A 17,882-nucleotide genomic window follows, 5' to 3' on the forward strand; every position below is an offset into this window, starting at 1 on the left:
ACGCTATATTGATCAATATACGACATCGCAAATTCATCCATCTTGGTAGTGTGATCCTCTCCAATTGCTTTGAGGATGAGGCTGGTTGTGGTCTGCGTACCCTTGCTGCGTGGGAGGATAGTGGTGTTGATTATACTCGCCAGGATGATGGTGCGTGTTGGGGCGGAATAACTGAACCACCTCTCGCGGTATAGAAGCTTGCGGAGGTCTCACTTGGCGGCGGCAATTGATGGCTGCAGTAAACTGAAGCTTCTGGGCGCAGTGGTTGTTGTGGCGGCGGCGGCGGCGCTTGAGCTCCTGGATTGGATTGAGGGGTAGGACCCTGGTACCCAGCCTCTCGAGTCCTATGCTGGAAGTTCGTGGGCTCTGGGGTCGGCGTAGCCATCATGGGCTGGTGGTTGGAGTGCGGAATCAAAGCTAAGGATGGGTTGTTCTGCGAGGGAGGAGCAGCCGTAATCTGAGGCTGATTGGTGTTGCCTTGATTGTATATGAGGCGCTCCACGTCGTTCAATTCCTTCCGGGGAATCCAGTCTTGGCAGAGACGGATAGTTTCCTCTCTCCCAACTATGTCTTCTATCATATCCTGGGTTGTGGCCGCCTGGGATAGGATCATTTTCATAGTCCTCAGGTTCTGCGCCTCCCGTGCTTGGACAAAAAGGTTGAATTGATTGTTGAAAAGATTCACTAGTCCTGAGATCTCTGGATCCTCCGGTATAAGCTCCATCGGGCCTGAAGAATTGGTTGGATGGGGGTTCTGAATGGGCAGAAGCAGGGCTAGATTCGGCGGCGCCTCCGGTGTAAGACTCAAAAGTGTTCCTGAGAACCTTTTGCTGAATGGAGAAGGGGATGATGGAGGTGCAAACTCTGCCCTTCTATACTATCAGATAACAAGACCCACCAAGGTAAGCTTGGCAAGTTTTAATGAAGTGATAGGGTTGGTTGGTTCAAGATGAGCTTGTTGATGACACTGAATAAATTGTTGTTATTGTTAATGTAAGGGTTGTTATGTAGGTTGTTTAAGTATATATATAAGGCTGAACTGTAAATGTTGGGGTGACTGTGATTGGTGAGTAATGAACTGAGGAGCTGACAACTGGGGAGGAGGGAGCTCCTTATATAGACAAAAGTGGAGCCCCAGAGGGCTTGTGGGTTAGGGTTTTGACTAATCTAGACAACAGTGTGAGGGATTTTAGCTGGTGGGAGTAGATACAAATGATGTCATAATGTGTCAGGGGTACATAAATGATGTCATAAGAATGCAGTAGGGCCACATGAAGGCTGCGTAAAGTGACAGTAGACTGCATGAGTTGACAGGTGGATGCAGGGGGTGCATAAATGAAGTCCGAGGCTGCAGAGTCAGTGTGTGATGACATCATAATATGGAAATAGAAGAGTACTTGATAATATGTAATGACTGCAGTCTGATGGGGAGATGTATGTTTGTATCCTGTGATTTGTATAAGCATAATGCTGTGATCCTTGAATTGAGGCTGGTGACAGGCTGGTGACTGGGTATGTTGAACGTGTGATGGGTGTCCAGTGTCCAAAGAAGTGTAGGTTCCAATCCAGCGGGGTTCAGGTGATGCTTTCAGTGGTGACTAGGGGGGAAATTGGCCGTAGAATCCATTTCTGAGGTCTGTTTGATGGTATCTTGAGGCGTATTGTGAGTAAATATATGTATGCAAAAAAACTTTTGATTTTTCACTTTTCCGTCTACCACACCGGTCGTAAACCCTCTGGGTTGGTAGGCAGGGAGTTCATCGGAGTGCCTGCTGATATCATCGGCTCTCTCTCTACCGGGCGCGGTACTGGCGTTGACCTGTTGGACGCGAGGGCCAGGGACGTCTCTCTTGGGTTGTACAGTGCCGGCGGTATTCCGGTATCCGGCGGCAATGGCTCCTCTTGAGGGAAATTGAGGAAATCCTCTCCCAACGGAGGTAGCGCCGACTCTAGCTCTTCGAAGCCGCTCTTCTGCGGCGGGGCTGAGTTGGTAGCAGAGCTGGTGTTCTGCGGAGAGGTTTCGGCCATTCCAGAGGTGAAGAGGCATAATGTATTAAGTTTTTGCTGTAGAAAATGGAATGAAAAGGGTTTTGAGTACCTGTAGTTTGGGATTTAGCAGAAATCCTTTTACTTTTGCGTGTAGTAGAAGAGGATTTCTTCTTGGAATCTTTTGCGCAGGACTTTGCAGGTGGTTCAGAGGTCCAGTCAGATATCTTGACGGGAGCTATAGTTTTTCTACGGCAAGTTTTTGGGGCTTTAGCTGTAGCTGTGGGGGTCCAGGAGTTACTACTGATCAGGTTGCCGTCACATGGATCTGCTACTATCTTGTTGTTGTAGTTTTCTTCTTCTGCGCTAGTCTGCGCCGTCAAGAATTTATTTACGGTCAATTGCAGCAATTATAGTTAAGAAGCAGGAGAATCTTTTGAGCGCACTCCGTTTTTCGCTATCTCCTCTTGATCCGAAGATATAGAGGGTTCTGGGGAGGATAAGTCTGACAAAGGGATAAATGGCGGTGCGGAGGAGTCGCAATTCTGCACTTTCACGAGTACACAGGACGTAATTTTTTTTTTCAAGGGTTCAGTTAGAGAATTTATCAATATAAGAGCAGTTTAAACTGCTCTTATATTGATTGGAATAATTTTGGAAGAACTTTAGCGTTAGTAGGTTATGTAAAAAATGTTTTAAGTGATTTTTTTCGAATTTTTAAGAGTTTTTTGTTTGATTTAATCAGGATAATCAGCACTTTGGCTTTTAAGCAGTCTAGAATTATGAAAAGGTGAGTAATTTTCCCAATGAGGCCCCCAATTGTGAGCCTGAGTCTCTATAGTGACAGCAGGACACAAGAAAGAAGGGGGGAATATTTGGATTTCTTTGGATAAAGAAAATCTAAGTATGTTAAATCCACAGTTTCATGGAAATTGGGTTCATGGGTTCACCCTCCCCCTTTCCCAAAAGGCCCCAAAAGGGGCCTGCCAGTGGCACAGTGGCCAACTTGGCAATATTTCCCACAGTTCCCTTCTTCCCAGGCAGAAGTATGTTTGACTTTGCTGCCGTGTGAATTAAATTTTAAGTCCCCAAACATTAATGCCTCGGACTGATCCCCCAATTCATGAACCATGAATGAAAAGGGACCGGATTCTCCCACCTCTGCCTGTTGCAAATGCAAGGGGAGAGAGGTGGGCAAATGGTTGGTTAAATAAATTGCCCAGCCTGAGCAAGTGCAACAGGGGAGTAAAATTTACCTCAACCTGTGCAAGTGCAACAGGGGAGGTTTTTTCCTTCTTTGTGTGATGAATGTTTTGACCCACCTTTGCAAGCGCAGCAGGGGGAAAAGATAAGACATAATCAGCCTGCGCAAGCGCAACAGGGGATTGAGATAAAAGATTAAAGCCCTCAAACCTTTGCAAATGCGAAGGCGGAGAGTGTTAACCGACGGATCGTGCTCAACCTCCACAACTGCGAGAGGGGAACTCGACCCGTGAAGGTCCAGCCCCCGTCGAGGCGCCTTTATTTATTGTCTACCTCCCCTCGCTCCTCTTTTTTTCTCTAGATCAACAGCGCACACATGTTTCAATAAGTCTAGGAGTCCTCCCCATTTTGGGGTACTCCAACACTGCAAATCTTTACAGTCGCGTGGCGCTGTCCGAGACAAGCGACTGGGACCCTTCAAACAAAACAAAACAAATCAGAACTTCGCCTTTAGATGACCTGCACACTTTTTTGTTGTTATGGATGTATATGTTCACACCCGGGCCAGAACCGCTTTTGGCCAAGGCGGGTCTTTTTTGACGGTTCTCCCTCTCGAAGATGCTGCGCCTTTGCTGTACCTTCCTAAACCACGAGAGGCTTTGACTGTCACGCAGCTTTGTACAGGGAAATACCGCTTCCCAGGTCATGAGGGTATTGTTGCTGGTAGTGATCCCTCAATCACGAAGGCCGAGCTGCTTCGTGTGCATCCCCAGGAGTCCTGCCGATCCCGCCCGCCCGCTACACAGGCCACCAAAACCTCCTCGGCCTGCTCATACTTGCCCAATGCTGTTTGCTTCGCCTCCGGCCACGGCTTTTCACAATGGAGTGAAGGCTCTAGAACCCAGCTGTTGAATACTACCTGACAAGGTAGAGGGCCCTGTGGCTGCAATCATGTATCTCACACACTTCGCCGAGGTCTAAAACCACTCGCCCACCATCATTGAGAATAGCCCCCCCCCCCCCCCCCCCCCCCTTCCTCCTTGAACTAAGCCTGACCCCCAGGAGGGGGAGGAGAAGTAGGCCGGTCATCGAGAGGAGCGATGACCAGAACCCGGTCATCGAGAGGAGAAACACACCTCTCGGTGACCGGGACCAGACCGTTCATACATTGAGGGGATCAAGTGCTCCTCTCGATGGGTCCGTTTTCCAGTCATCGAAAGGAGTCAAGACTCCCCTCAATGACCGGAGCGAACTGTTCATCACTCATCTCGTTGAATGGTTCGCTCCGGTCATTGGGGGAGTGTTTCTCCTCTCAATGACCGGGTCTGTTCCGGTCATCAAGGAGATTAAGTAATCCTCTTGATGACCGGATCTGCTTGGTCATCGAGTGGATTAAGTACTCCTCTTGATGACCGCAACGGACCCGGTCATCGAGCGGAGTACTTAATTGCCTCGATGACCGGTCTGCTCCCGGTCACCGAGAGGTGTGTTTCTCCTCTCGATGACCGGTTTTGTTCTGGTCATCGAGAGGTGTGCTTCTCCTCTCATTGACGGATTCCGTTCCAGTCATCAAGAGGTGCGTTTACCCCTCTCAATGACCGCAACGGACCCGGTCATCAAGAGGAGTGCTTAATCCCTTAGATGACCGGTGATTTGCACTCCACATGTGTGCTGGCCGGTCGTCGGGGGAGTGTGTATCCTCCGCACTGTGGGCCTGCGCCGGCCGTCGGCACGGCACAGCGGCTGACTTCTGCCCCTCGAACTATGTTTTTGAGGGGCTGTGTCCCCAGGTCATTTGTGGCAGGTTAGATATCCCCGGGGGAGAGTCACCGGGGGATCCAGCTCATTAATGGGTATTTATTTTTCACCCTTGTCTTGTGTGAAAGTGAGTGTCCCAAAATTTCCAAAAGAATTGTTGGAGGGGGCGGGGGGGGAAATCTCTTCTGCCGCATGGCAGAAAAAAAATGAGAATTTTATGGTTTTTCATCTGCAGTGCACAATTAAGCGTTTTGAGCTTCCGCGCACTATGGCCGGGATGTTGAGTGGACGCCCCCTGCAGTGCGCAAAGAGTTTTTTGTGCACAAAGTACATCCATATTTCTTTTAGAGTGCGCGTCATTTGTCCTGTAGGAACACATGTAACTGAACTACTCTCTGAATCACATTCACAAAGGAATGAAGTTCAATGCCAGATTCCTCTGTTTTCTTCAGCCTCAGAACTGTCAGGGGCCTTGTCCGTGTTATTTGATTACTGGTTCATACAGCTGTAGTGAAACCTTCTCTTTCTCAGAAATTGTGTCCAGGAAAAGTGCGGGTATGACTGAGGCTCATCAGGCTTTCTGTCCATTCCTAGCAATGGTGTCTGTAACATACCAGGATGGGGTTGGATATTTATTGTCTGTTGCATCTCTCAGCAAGGCATTCTTCTACACATCAATTCTCCATAATCTCTATACTGACATGGTTCCAAATTTCAACATATAACCACAGATTGATGGCATTTTTACAACTCTGTGTGGATTAATAGTTTTTTTATTTTTCCTTCCACAATAAAAACATGTAAATTCTCAACCCTGAAGCAAAGAAGGTGAGAGTCAGCCAGTGTATGCAAATTGTTGGCAGGTGATGTGAGGCAACCTCATAGTGTCTTGTATATTTCCCTACAGCATCATGACAATTCAATTGGATCAGGATATACCATTGGAAACCCAGGGATCCAAAGAGAAGTTCTTGTAGTACCAAGTGGGTTGCACACTCAGAATTCCAGGTGTGCTTCACTGCACATAGCAAAACCTTTCACCATTGTCATGACTACACCCCCTCTTTGAAGAGACCCCAGACTTTTTTTACCATATGTTGTCATTATGGTCATTCTTGGTCTCAAGAGTGCAGTAATCCAGCTTGATGTTTCCACTGGCATATTACCTGATTAGGATAAGAGATTTTTTGTATGAGAAAATAACACTACTTGAAAATTGATTATGCTGTGAATATTTTTCAAAAACTTTTGGGGTGGTGGGATAATTTGGTTCTCCATTTGTTGGCTATCATCCATCATGTTTTTTGAAGTGAAATTTTGATCTTGCTGCTATTCAGATATGTACATGTTTTTGACAATAATTCCTCCTTCAGTATCCATTTCTTTACACAAAAGAGGTGGGGGGGGGGGTTGTGGTTTAGGGTATGTTACCCTCTTTCCCCAAAGGTGCAGCGGCGTAGCCGCTTTGAGCTCTAGTACAAATATAAAAGAGAGAGAGAAAAAGAGAGAGAAACTGAGCAGGATCAAGATAAGCAGATATTCAAGGTTATTCTGGTGGGAATTCACGTCCACTGGCAATGCTACCTCTTCAGAAGAGTGCTGCCAAGCTGTGCTAGAGAGTGCTACAGCCTCCTCTCACCATTAAAGAAACGTGGAGGGATCCTGGATTGGATAAGTTTAATCCAGCCACAATTTTTTAGCTTCCTTCTGGATAGTCAAGGTTCTTTAAAGGGAAACCTATGTGGTTTGTTTCTTGCAAAAACCACAGAAAAAGAATGCAGATATGAAGGGACAGCCCTGTGATCAAGAATGAGGCAAAGGCCAGCAAAGAATAGTAGATGAAGCAAGACACAGAGTTGTACCTCTGAGATAAACAAGGTTCAGTGAAAAAGGTTACTTACTGTCAATATCCTAGGCGCCTGTGACAGTAGGTATACTGGGAGTGTTGTAAACTCTTTGGTGGTGATCCTGGGGTTATCTGGGGTGTGGTTCTGGTGTGCTGAAGTCTGTAGATCCGCCTCAGGCAAGGGGGATCCTGACTACAAAATTTTTCAGTTTGCTTATTTAATTTACATATGTACATGTGGTTTGGCGCGTCTGGTAGCGCTGACACGTCACAACTGCGCATGCGCGCCACAACTCAATAACTCAGGGAAGGAGTATAGTTACAAGGAATTAATAAGTTGTGCCTAGTGTTAAAATTGCATGAGGAAACAGAATATGAAGTCAAAACAAGGTTATCTCTTAAGATGAAAAAGATATGAAGTAATTCATATGTAAAAGGCAGAAAAAGGCAGACTTGAGTTGACTCTAAGGCTGACAAATTTCCCATTTTCTAGCCAGACCCAGCCCTCACACAATTCTCATCTCCTTTACTCTGAACATGGTCTTGTTGGTCATATTTTTTTCTTGGCAGTTTGTGGAGCAATGTATTAGGCCCCGTTTGGCTGCCGTGTTATACGTCATAAATGGTCGAATTTATGACGCGCAACCCCCGGGGGCTTCAAAGTTTTGGTGGCAACAGGGGGCAAACTTTGGGTCGCGGCGTCATAAATTCAACCATTTATGACGTATACCGCGGCAGCCAAACGGGGCCTTATTCATAGCAGATGAATCCTGAAAAGCTCTCAGCTATGTCTGCTCTGATCTTTATGTTCCATGTACATCACCCTCTGTGAGACTTTTTCTGTTCTCATTCCACACAAGTACATTTTTTGCCACTCTTTTCTTCCCTGTATTTTTTTTCTCTCTCTTGTCTCTTGACATTTCTGCAATGAAAAAATTCTTTTAAACACTAGGTGGTAATTAGCTAGAAAACGTTAAGTCTGGCCTGTTTAGTGATAGAGAAAAAACTAAGCATGGGTTGTGTTTTATTAAAAGGGAAATATGAAAAAGGAATGGAACACAAAATGTGAATTTGATTGATCATCTGGTAAATATAATACAATAGTAACACTACTATTTTGGAGTCTGATGAGATTAATATTTTTTCAGTTTTAACTCCTTTCCATTGAAATTAAAAGATTTGACATTTTAGACTTGGAAAGAAAGTGATGCTAAACAGTCAAAATTGCAAGAAACCCTTTGCAAACATAAAATGCCCAGTATGGAATTTGTTTTTTTCAACTTTTCCATCTAACTTCTCTCTTGTGACCAATTTTTCAAACTTTGCCTCATAGTAATCAACAATTCTTCTAGAAAATTTTTCAAAGTGTTTGAGAAGACACAAAAACTTTGAATCAAGATCTTCCAAAGGATAGTAATCATAAAATTCCCTTTGTTTGTAGTATTTTTCATGCTGTATAAGGATATTTTGAATTGATTCTTGTACATTGGTGTAAGGTAAACTTGATTGCATGGCTTCCTTGAATTGATTTAACTCTTCGAAGTCAAATACCTCAAAATCCTGGTCTTCCTCCCCATAGATTGAAATTGGTCTATTTTCATTCTTATCTACTAAAAAGTTAGGTTGCCATGGTTCATGATCCAAGTCATTTTGATATTCTTTGATTCGGACAAATATTGAGTGATAAACACTCGACAGCAGCCTGACCGCCCCCTCAATTGCACGCATGTCATAGTAAATTTCTGTGCTGTTATGTTTGTTTTCTGTGGTTTCAGAACTGATTTCTTTTTCACTTTCCACAATTGATTTTGTAGGTTCTCTTGGTTCTATGAGAATGTAATAGTGCATGATGAAACTAATCATATCATGCCCAAGCTTGGTTTCAATCAAAGATTGTGTTTCAATAAAATGGGGGTTTTCAGCAATATCTTGGTCCACTTCATTTTTCAAATAATCAATAACCCTTTTCATGAAATCTTCTATTTTTTTGAGTGAAATTTCCATATTTTCTTGTGATGTTAACACAAGAAAATCAGTAATCAAATCTTTAAAATGTGTGTCTTGGTGATCATTGGTATTTGATTTTTTCAGAGGGTCATCAAGATAGGTGAGCAGCTGATTCTTCAGGTAATCATGTTCAATTTTCTTCCATGAGTCCGCTTCCAAAACTGTTCATCAGAAATAGAAAAAGGATTAGTTTATCAAGTCAGGTTGTGTTTTTTAAATCTGGATTATATTTGGTGTTTTGTTTGACTAACCTTCCAAAAGATCTGCCATCTTTCTTGTGGCCGGGCCTTCAAGAAGACTTAGTTTCACATTAAAGTTGAGGTAAAGCTTGCATACATCTAATCTAGGTTTGTGGAATCTGTTGTAGATGTAGGACGATATGATGCGTGAACCATCCTCGTTGTTTAAGAAATCCTTGAGACGCTTCTGGGTGATCACTTCAAGTGTTTGTAATTCAATAAAGAAGTCAATCATGAAATCAATTCCTTGCCTGCTGAATTGGATAGATTCCAAGCTGTTCTTCAGCTGATCTGGAAACTCCCATGTCTCGTGAATATTTGCAACTGAATTCAGCCACATCCCTTCCCATCTCTCCATAACTCCTGCAGCCAAATCTCCGCTCACCAACGCTTCGGTTGCCTGGAATTGATATGGTTCACCTATGAGCTCATAGATTTTCTTATCAAACAGATTTCTCACTGCGTTTCTGATTTCTTGCATCTGCAGTTCAACTCGAGAAAGTTCAGCATCAGGCAGCTTCAGTGTTGAGACACTAGATTCCCAAATGTCAAATTTATCCAACATAGTCATGTAACGCCGCTTGGTGATTTCTACCATGTCTGCATTGGATACACATCATTTCTTTTAGAAATCATATCAATTTTAACAAAAAGTGATTGGCTTACCAGTTTCAACGCTGGTTTGCTTATTTTTCTTTGACATAGTATTTTCCACATGGCAGGCTGGACCAGAAAAAAAAAGGTTAATTGATCAGAAGTGGTTATTTGAGACGGTTTCATAATGTAAGTATATTTTAGCTCTCTTCCCTTACATTCCAGCGGTGATGGATCTGAATCAGTTACGAGCGTGTCTTTCCACGTGCGTTTCAAGTTTTCTGATGTTTCTCCGCTGCTTTGGCCGGTCCTAGGCCTATGATTACTTTCCCATGCAATTGACCGGACCGAGTCTGGCCCGGCATTCGCAAGGTGTTCAAAAGGTCCAGTTGCCCGGAAGCTGCACATTTGTAAGATGCATATGATAAGAGTAAATTTGAGACGAGAGTAGAGCATGTTGTGTGACTTTGTGATGTTGGTGACAAGATCCTGGAGCCGACCCTAAGCCAACCTTCCGGTTACTTTTCTTGGGTGTTTTAGGCTTGCATTTGCGGGGCAGGAGGGGCACGAGCGCACACGGCAAGGGTCTGTAGAAAACAGGACGACAGTGACATGACAATACACATCTAACAATTGATGGGATTTAGCGATTCAGTGTAACGGTCACCGCCAATACATAAGCATTCTATGATCCGGCCGAGTGACATGAACTGTATCTGCTAAAGGTGAGCAATCAGCGACCCGATGTCACTCCAGACTGTACCACTTTCGATGTCAAGTTTCATACTCGTTAACTCATGGTTGCGTAATCAACGCCAAAAGCTCCACGCTACGGCTGTCAAAGCAGTGTCAACGATGAGCCTGAACATGCACATGACAAGTTCATCCATTTTAACCTTTCAAAATCAATGAAAGAAATGGTTGGCATTTTCTGAAAAAAGAATTTGAGGCCACTGAAACACAAGAAAATAGATGGACGACTCATGCCCGTTCTCTTTCTGAACAGAACGCAGAGGAATTAAGAGGGAGGATTATAAACGACAAACTGAGAGAGAGAGAGTGCGGGAGAAAAATATCGTCAGTAAAACAGAAAATTTGGATGAGGAAAGCGGGGATGGGGGAAGATACGAGGACCAGAAAGGAGACGAACAGCGGGAGAACCAGGTTGAGAAGCGTCGATGATAGTACGATTATAGCCGAGCTGATCGGCCCCAGAGTTTTCCTTCTCGAGTTTCTCCAGTTGGGAGAGTCCATCGCGGAGCCATTCAATCTCAACCCGATCATAGCTCAACGTTCTTCGTAGGTATCCCTCCGCCCTCTTCAAGACATCCATCTCATCAAACGTTAAAGCCCGTTCTAGAGCCGATTTCCCATTTGTCTTGATCTTTCCCTTCATCATCATGATAAATGGCACTACACAAAATACGGACAAAAACGTCAGAGATGCGGGGTTTTAGAGTGCGATGATGGGAGTCTACGTACTGGTACGCTTGTCTTTAAAGAGGCCCAATTTTTCAAGATCGGCACGGAGAGATTTCTCATCGATGAGGGTAGTCTCAGGGTCCAAGTTTCTTTTGAGAGCGTCGACGCACAAGCCCTGCCAAGCGGGGAACTGGTCGGCGACGAAGATGCGGACGCGTTTAGGTTTGGCGGGGTCGAATGAGAGCTGGGGGCCGGTAGGGGCGGGTCCCTTAGCCTTGGCCTTACGCTTGGCCAGGTTGATCTCCGTCGTCCGGACACTCCGCACAGTCTCTTTCACATACTCGGCCGCATCAATCATCGAGAGGTCTACGTTCTGGTTGCCTTCCGGGAACGACGCGTTCTGGATCGAACCCGACTCCCCTAGAATCGTCCCCCACACATACTCCGCAAAGTGCGGCGCAATAGGCGCTATCAGTAACGCTTGCACTCGCACGTAATACTTCAGCAAGTCCGCATGCATCCCTCCTTCCTCCGATGTGAAATCTCGATACCAATCTCGGGCTCCTAATAACTCGTAAAATCCAACCTTTTGGGCTTCTTTGTAACAAGATCTGTCATGGACAAATCAACAACCAATTGATTCTCCCAATAAGATATGGTAAAGAGAAAGTTTTGGTATACTAACTCATCATATGCTTTGTAAGCCTTGTTGATCGCCAGTTTAGTTTCGTTTTCGAAGATCTGGTCAAACAGAGTAAATGGCCCTTTGCGATAGCTAGAGTTATTGCTGATAACTTCCTAGAAACAGTCAAGCAAGTGGTAAAGCTTGTAAATCATTTATCTGATCCCAGTTGCCATTGAGAGGGCGGTGAAGAAAAAAAGCTTACTCTGCACCATTCGAGAAGGGTATGCAAGCGCAAGATCGACGCGTTCGCAGTGAGCTCCTCGAAGTTTGCATCATCAAATCCATCTCCTGAGTCAGCTAGGGTCAGTCTGGTAGCATCAGCGCCAAACTTCTTCAGACTGTCACAAAGCGTCAACGAGTTTCCGGTAGACTTTTTGGTGATACAAGGGCCAGGGGAAAAGAAAGTTGATTTAGAATTTGTGTTTTGTTTTTGTCCTAGCAAAAATAATGAGAAAAGTTCGAGACGTGAAATACTCAACTTTACTCATTTTTTTACCGTTCAACATCAGGTGACCATTAGCCCTCATAGTCCGGGGCCAGAATTGTTCATCAAAGAGAGCGGTATGAACGTAAATACAAAAGCAGAGATGATTGGAGATCAAGTCTTTGCCACTACTGCGGACGTCCATTGGGTAAAAGTATCGGAACTCTCTGCGCATGAGGTCAGCCTTATCCTTAGGTAAGGGGTCAGGGGAAGAGTCAGCCTGGAAAGCGATGGCGTCGGTGCCGAAGATGTAGTCCCACATCCGATCGGTCATTTGCTCTGCAGTGACGCCCAACGGGCCCACCGTCTTCCCGAAAATGTCTCCGCCATGCAAGAGATGGGAGACAGTGTAGTAAGCCATGTAGATCGTCGAGTCTGAGAGAGACTCGACTAGGAACTCGGGGTCCCACGGCAGACGCGACCCGAGCCCGTAGCTCCTTGCACATGCCCATTGGTGTAACCAGTCGAGATCCTCTTGGAACTTCTTTTTCGTCGACGGATCGCGGATGTTCATCCTTTCCAACAGCTTGAACGCCTTGGCTTGCCAGGTAGGCTCTCCGTAATCGAGGTACCATTGGTCACACAGGGCCACCACACACTCGTCGTTACTCCGACTGATGATCAGTCCTTCGGGCTCGGCATACGCGAAGGCACAACCATGAGCAATCAACTCTTCGCGAACTTGAGGTTTGGCTTTCTCGACGGGCTGGCCGGCAAATGGGCCGACGGACATGGTGCCTTGGTAGAAGCCGGCCTTGTACGCCCGTTCCTTGGCCTCGGCAAGCTTGGCGGTATCTTTGGGGGAGTCGATCTTGAGAGTACTGACGAGTTTGGGTGCGGACATTTCCCCAAACTCTGGGGTCGAGAGGACGGGGATCGGATCAAGACTGACCCAGGCGGGGTCGAGGCCATAGTAGGCCGCCTTCTTACGCAAGTGCATCAGATTGATGTAGTCGTCGGGCGAGTCCGACGGTACCGAGGTCACTACACCCGTCCCTTTGGTGGCCAGGACGGTCTCCATGGGCAAAATGTAGACGGCCTGGTGGATCCCGTTGGGGGCGTGAATCTTGGTGCCGTAAAGGGCACTACCTTGGACGGTGGTTACCTGGCTGACCAGTCCGCGCTCGGCAGTGAGGTTCTGGAAGGCCATGTTACGGGCCGCCCGAGCGGTACAGATGTACAGCGAGCCGTCTTTCATCTCAAACACACCGTATTCGATGTTCGGCCCCACGAAACAGTTTGTCTGTCCATACATGGTCTCAGGTCGGAGAGTCGCCGCCACGAAGAACACGTCCTTCCCAGAGAGTTTAGTTGCCAGATCGTCCGCCTGGGGCCCCCACTCGAGCACCTTCATCTTCAGACAGGTGTATTCTTGCGATCCTAGTCGTTCGCCGCTCGAGCGATCGTGGTCCATACATGGCTGACCATCCTTAGGACTGTAGATCGTGTACCGTTCCCCGAACTTCACATAGCCCTTCTCCTTTAGTCGGTTCATTTGCCATCGAACAAAGGCGTCGTAGTAAGGATTGATATCTGTCGTGATGAATGATCTCCGCCAATCCACTCGAGCACCAAAGGCATTCAAATCACTCTAAAAAATGATTATCAACACCTCGTTTTTTCTGTCTTGTACTTTGCTCACCAACGACTCACTTTTGCGATCGGGGGGAAGTACTGGAGCCAATATTGAGGATCGGCGAATTTCGGGATGTCCGACCTCGGGACACCGATGCTCTCCATGATCTGGAACTGGTATTGTAAGCCTGTTGACTTGGCTTGAATCTTTCCCTTTTTCGCTTTGCTCTTGTCTTGGCTTTCGTTCGTTGCAGGTTGGGTGGTCTCACTTGGCTCGGCGATCGCAGCTTGAGGGTCGTACTTAGATAGGTCTTGGCCGAACTGCTCTAGTTCTCGAATGATTTTGTCCGAAGCTGACTGAAACAAGTCGATCATACGGTTAATATTCCTTCGTCTGACTCTTGTGTTTATTATGAGGTTTGTATGTGATACTTGCCTTGATTGGCATTCCAGTCGCATGCCACCCTACGGGGAAAAGAGCCCGCCGGCCTCGCATCCGCTCGAAACCAACAGCAAATTCGATCTTGGAGATGGTAAAGGCGTGACCGAGATGGAGCGAGCCGTTCATGTAAGGATAAGGAAATGTGCCAAAGAATTTCGGGTATCTATGATTATGATTTTATTTATTTATTTTTGGGTCGGCGGAAGGCGTAGGGTTCGTCAAACTTTGATGGAACGCTGAGAAGAGTGGTTCACAACCCCCTTACTTTTCTCGCAGTTCGTCTCCACTAAGCTCTTGTAATGCTGGGTTTTCTATGTAAGGAGAGTCAGTCTGCAGACCGAAGTATCAGCTTGAGAATCGGGCAGGCCAGCAAGTTTCTTGGAGCGTGATTGACCTGAAAGATGTCCGATTTCGCCCATTTTTCTTGTGCCACCTTCTCGTATTTAATCAAGTCATCACGTTTGGTGAACTGGAAATTCAAGAGGGACAGGTCAGTTTCTGGTCAGTTTTCAGGCAAAAAAATTACACACGTTACCACCCATGTCCAATGTTGCCTCCTTCTGTTTGCGATCCATGAGTTCCTGGATGGATGACGGTGGTGGGTTTGTAGATTGAGCCATGATGCTGGTGGTCCTGGTTATCGCCCTGACTCTGGGAATGCTCGGTCGCAAATTCTTAGGGAGGAATGAGTACAGCGTTCTGAGGGGTGAGCCCGCTGCCGTGGTGATGCTGTTTCGTGGTTGACCGAATCGATTGCAAGTCGACCTGATCGGATTAAGACAACGTTATGTGGTGGAAGTGGTGTTGTTGCGTCGAGAATTTTGTTAGGTAATCGCCCTGGGAGGCTTCCCAAGGGGCAGAGGCCCCAATGCTCCGATTATGAATATATTCATTATGTGCCATCGTCTCGACTCAAAACATGCCACAATTCCCATCATTTGGAAAAAATTATCACTCTGATACAGTTTTCAGGTTGGAGTCTGCCCTTATCACTCAGGACGTGACGTACATTTCAATGAAAAAATAGTTCCAACCAAAAAAAAAATCAGTTTGCCAGGTTAGGCCAGGTTAGAATAATATTTAAGAAAGTATTCTATACTTAAGGTGAAACACTGATCAGGTCATGTGGTAATTTTGTTGGCATCTGGATAAGATTTGGAACAACTTGCGCATCATCCGTCGAACTAGTAGCCAACCGGATCGATCCTTGGTATTAATCGGCACCATGGGAACTCCAGTGAGTAGGTTCTAACAGGCTACACCCACCTCAAGAAAGTCTAAGTGACATAGGTATTTTCCTACACTGACCTCCATTCAAACACGTAAATGAAATCTGTAGCTGAGAATTTTTGAATTCAGTAATGAGGTGGCACCAAAAGGTTAAAGCTTAATCCTAAAAAAATTCTCTCTGAGACAAGCAGTAATTAATCTCAAGCTAATTACCGGTGGCCACTTTTTGCAAAGATGCCACAAGTCTCCCAATATATTATACCTTTTTCTCTTACCCAGGTAATCTACTTTCTCTTAGTAACTCTTTGCATCTTTCCGTATGTTTGCCTGGGTGTTATTACTTACAGTTAAGTACTTCTTGACTGGGCTACTCTGGTATGATCTCCAAAGCTAACAGTGTATTCTTCAGCTCATTTTTCATAGCTTAAAAAGCAAATGCTCAATAGAGCTTGGGCATTTCCAAGACTTGATACATGGTGTCAATCCTTTGGATCAAACAAAAATATTTAACCCCCACTCAAAACAACCCAAGGGGAACTTGGCCGATCAAGATCCACCTCCCAATGTATGTCTATTTTTCAAAAGATTGAGAATTATTGTTTTGAGGCATCTGGGAGCTGAGAATTTTTGTTTTCTGGGGTGGTGAGCAGCCAGAGGCAATAATTCATGTTGGTGAAGAAGAAAACAATAGTGGGACAGCCCCAGAAACTTCCAGTCAAACATTCATCAATCTCACAAGTTCTAGCGGCAAATCAGCTCACAGCACCTTTCCAATTGCTTTGACAAACAGAGATCAATACATTCAAGGGAGTCAATCAAAAATAGGAAAGTGTGTTTTTTGCCTACAAGTGTGCCCATCTGATGCCAGAAAGCTCTCTTGTGGCCACTCTTTTTGTCATGGGTGTGTAACCCCATGGTTAAAAACACATTCCACCTGCCCACTTTGTCGTGCAATAGTCCTTGATCATGAAGGAGTGGAAGCAGGTGCCCCACTGTCAGAGGTGCCTCAAGGAAACCTTGGCAACTGGGACTTTCCAGACCAAAACCACGTCAACATCTTCACCTCCAACATTGAATGGGAAAACCGAATCTTAACAGATGCTCAATGGCATGATCAAATCACGCGCTGTTGTTGCTATTGTCGCTTAGCAGTTGCAGGCGTTATTTTGGTTGTTGTGGCTGTTTTAACCAAGATATATATGGCCTATTCCCATTGAATCCTCCAGATTCCTCTGGTATCTTGGCGCAAATCAACTCTTAATAAAGCAAACTGCATTTGAATCATAGCTTGCAATTCAAATCACCTTAATATTTTTCTCTATCCCCAACAGTGGCAGCAATCCAGTCTTACCCATTGTATTACCATATTCTTGCTAGCAAATAGCTAAAAATCAAATTTAAGATATTTCACTCAAGTCTTTTGATTACCCACCAGTTAATTGACCTGGTTCATCAATCCTCAAGACTAGGAGGAAAATCCCAGGTTGTTGAATTTTCTTGATTTCCTTATATATCATCTCTAAGCCACTTGTTGTATTTCTCATCTTAATTAATCAATACAGTCTGTTTGCATATATGAGATTCATTTTTGAACAAGAGCCTTGTATTCTATCAGCCATGTCCAGAAGTATGGCATACAAACTCTGGTACTTTTGCTGATCTTAGACTTCATGTATAAGTTTTTCACCATTCCTTGCTTTATTATTTCATATTCTATATTTTTTATCCAAGTATGGTAAATCCTCCAAATTATGAAAAAAACTCCAAGGGTTCCCCCTACAAAATAGAAAAATAACCAAAAAAATCAAAGGTTCCCCCTTTAAAAAGACAACAGAAAAACACCATTCCCCCCACAAATTCAACATAAGACAACAGGAAAATCCTCCCCACCACACCAAAAAACCACCCAACACTAGCAAGCTGGTATACCGTGGCCCACTGCCCATCCTTGTCTAGCTGGGTTGAAAGGCAGTGGGAGGATCACCCCCAGCGGCTAAGCACAGGGGGGTCCCCAAATATTCCCCCATCAAAAGCACAACAGTGGATGGGGGTGATAAAATCCCCCAGACTGGAAGCCAAGCTTGGAGAATTGCCAGGGACAACACTCATTCCCAGCGCCTTATTTATAGCCTTGACTCACCTTCAACCTGTGGATTTGCCCCAGCAAGCACACACTCCCAGCCCCAACCGTTATCAGTAGCAACTCCCAGTGTGGGGCCACATTGAACCCATCTTGACCCATCCATCCCAATATACTGGTTGTTCTCTACCTCTGCCACATTGTACAACACCTCAGCGCCTCTATCACAATATCCCTCAACACCTGAAGCCCTGGCCCTGGCTGAGTATCAGGTTCCTTTGGCTCAGGTAAAAATACATACCAAACTGCTACCCCACCTTTGCAGGAAATA

The 17,882-nt window shown here is 45.4% G+C and overlaps 2 protein-coding genes across 2 annotated transcripts; both read right to left on the reverse strand.

Moving 5' to 3' along the window:
* Nucleotides 1-9,046: 9,046 nt before the first annotated feature.
* Nucleotides 9,047-10,089, reverse strand: PtA15_15A121 (uncharacterized protein; the record flags this gene model as incomplete). The annotated part of the gene is made up of 3 exons (XM_053163296.1): nucleotides 9,047-9,639; nucleotides 9,706-9,762; nucleotides 9,852-10,089. The coding sequence occupies 3 exons, from the start codon at nucleotides 10,087-10,089 to the stop codon at nucleotides 9,047-9,049; spliced, it is 888 nt and encodes a 295-aa protein (XP_053027285.1).
* A 562-nt stretch (nucleotides 10,090-10,651) lies between these two features.
* Nucleotides 10,652-14,861, reverse strand: PtA15_15A122 (uncharacterized protein; the record flags this gene model as incomplete). Its single annotated transcript, XM_053163297.1, has 11 exons — nucleotides 10,652-10,678; nucleotides 10,784-11,046; nucleotides 11,116-11,666; nucleotides 11,741-11,853; nucleotides 11,943-12,110; nucleotides 12,220-13,815; nucleotides 13,878-14,156; nucleotides 14,236-14,404; nucleotides 14,507-14,571; nucleotides 14,636-14,710; nucleotides 14,772-14,861. The coding sequence occupies 11 exons, from the start codon at nucleotides 14,859-14,861 to the stop codon at nucleotides 10,652-10,654; spliced, it is 3,396 nt and encodes a 1,131-aa protein (XP_053027286.1).
* Nucleotides 14,862-17,882: the final 3,021 nt, after the last annotated feature.

Source organism: Puccinia triticina, chromosome 15A (genome assembly GCF_026914185.1).
Source record: "Puccinia triticina chromosome 15A, complete sequence".
In the NCBI taxonomy this organism is placed as follows: Eukaryota; Fungi; Basidiomycota; class Pucciniomycetes; order Pucciniales; family Pucciniaceae; genus Puccinia; species Puccinia triticina.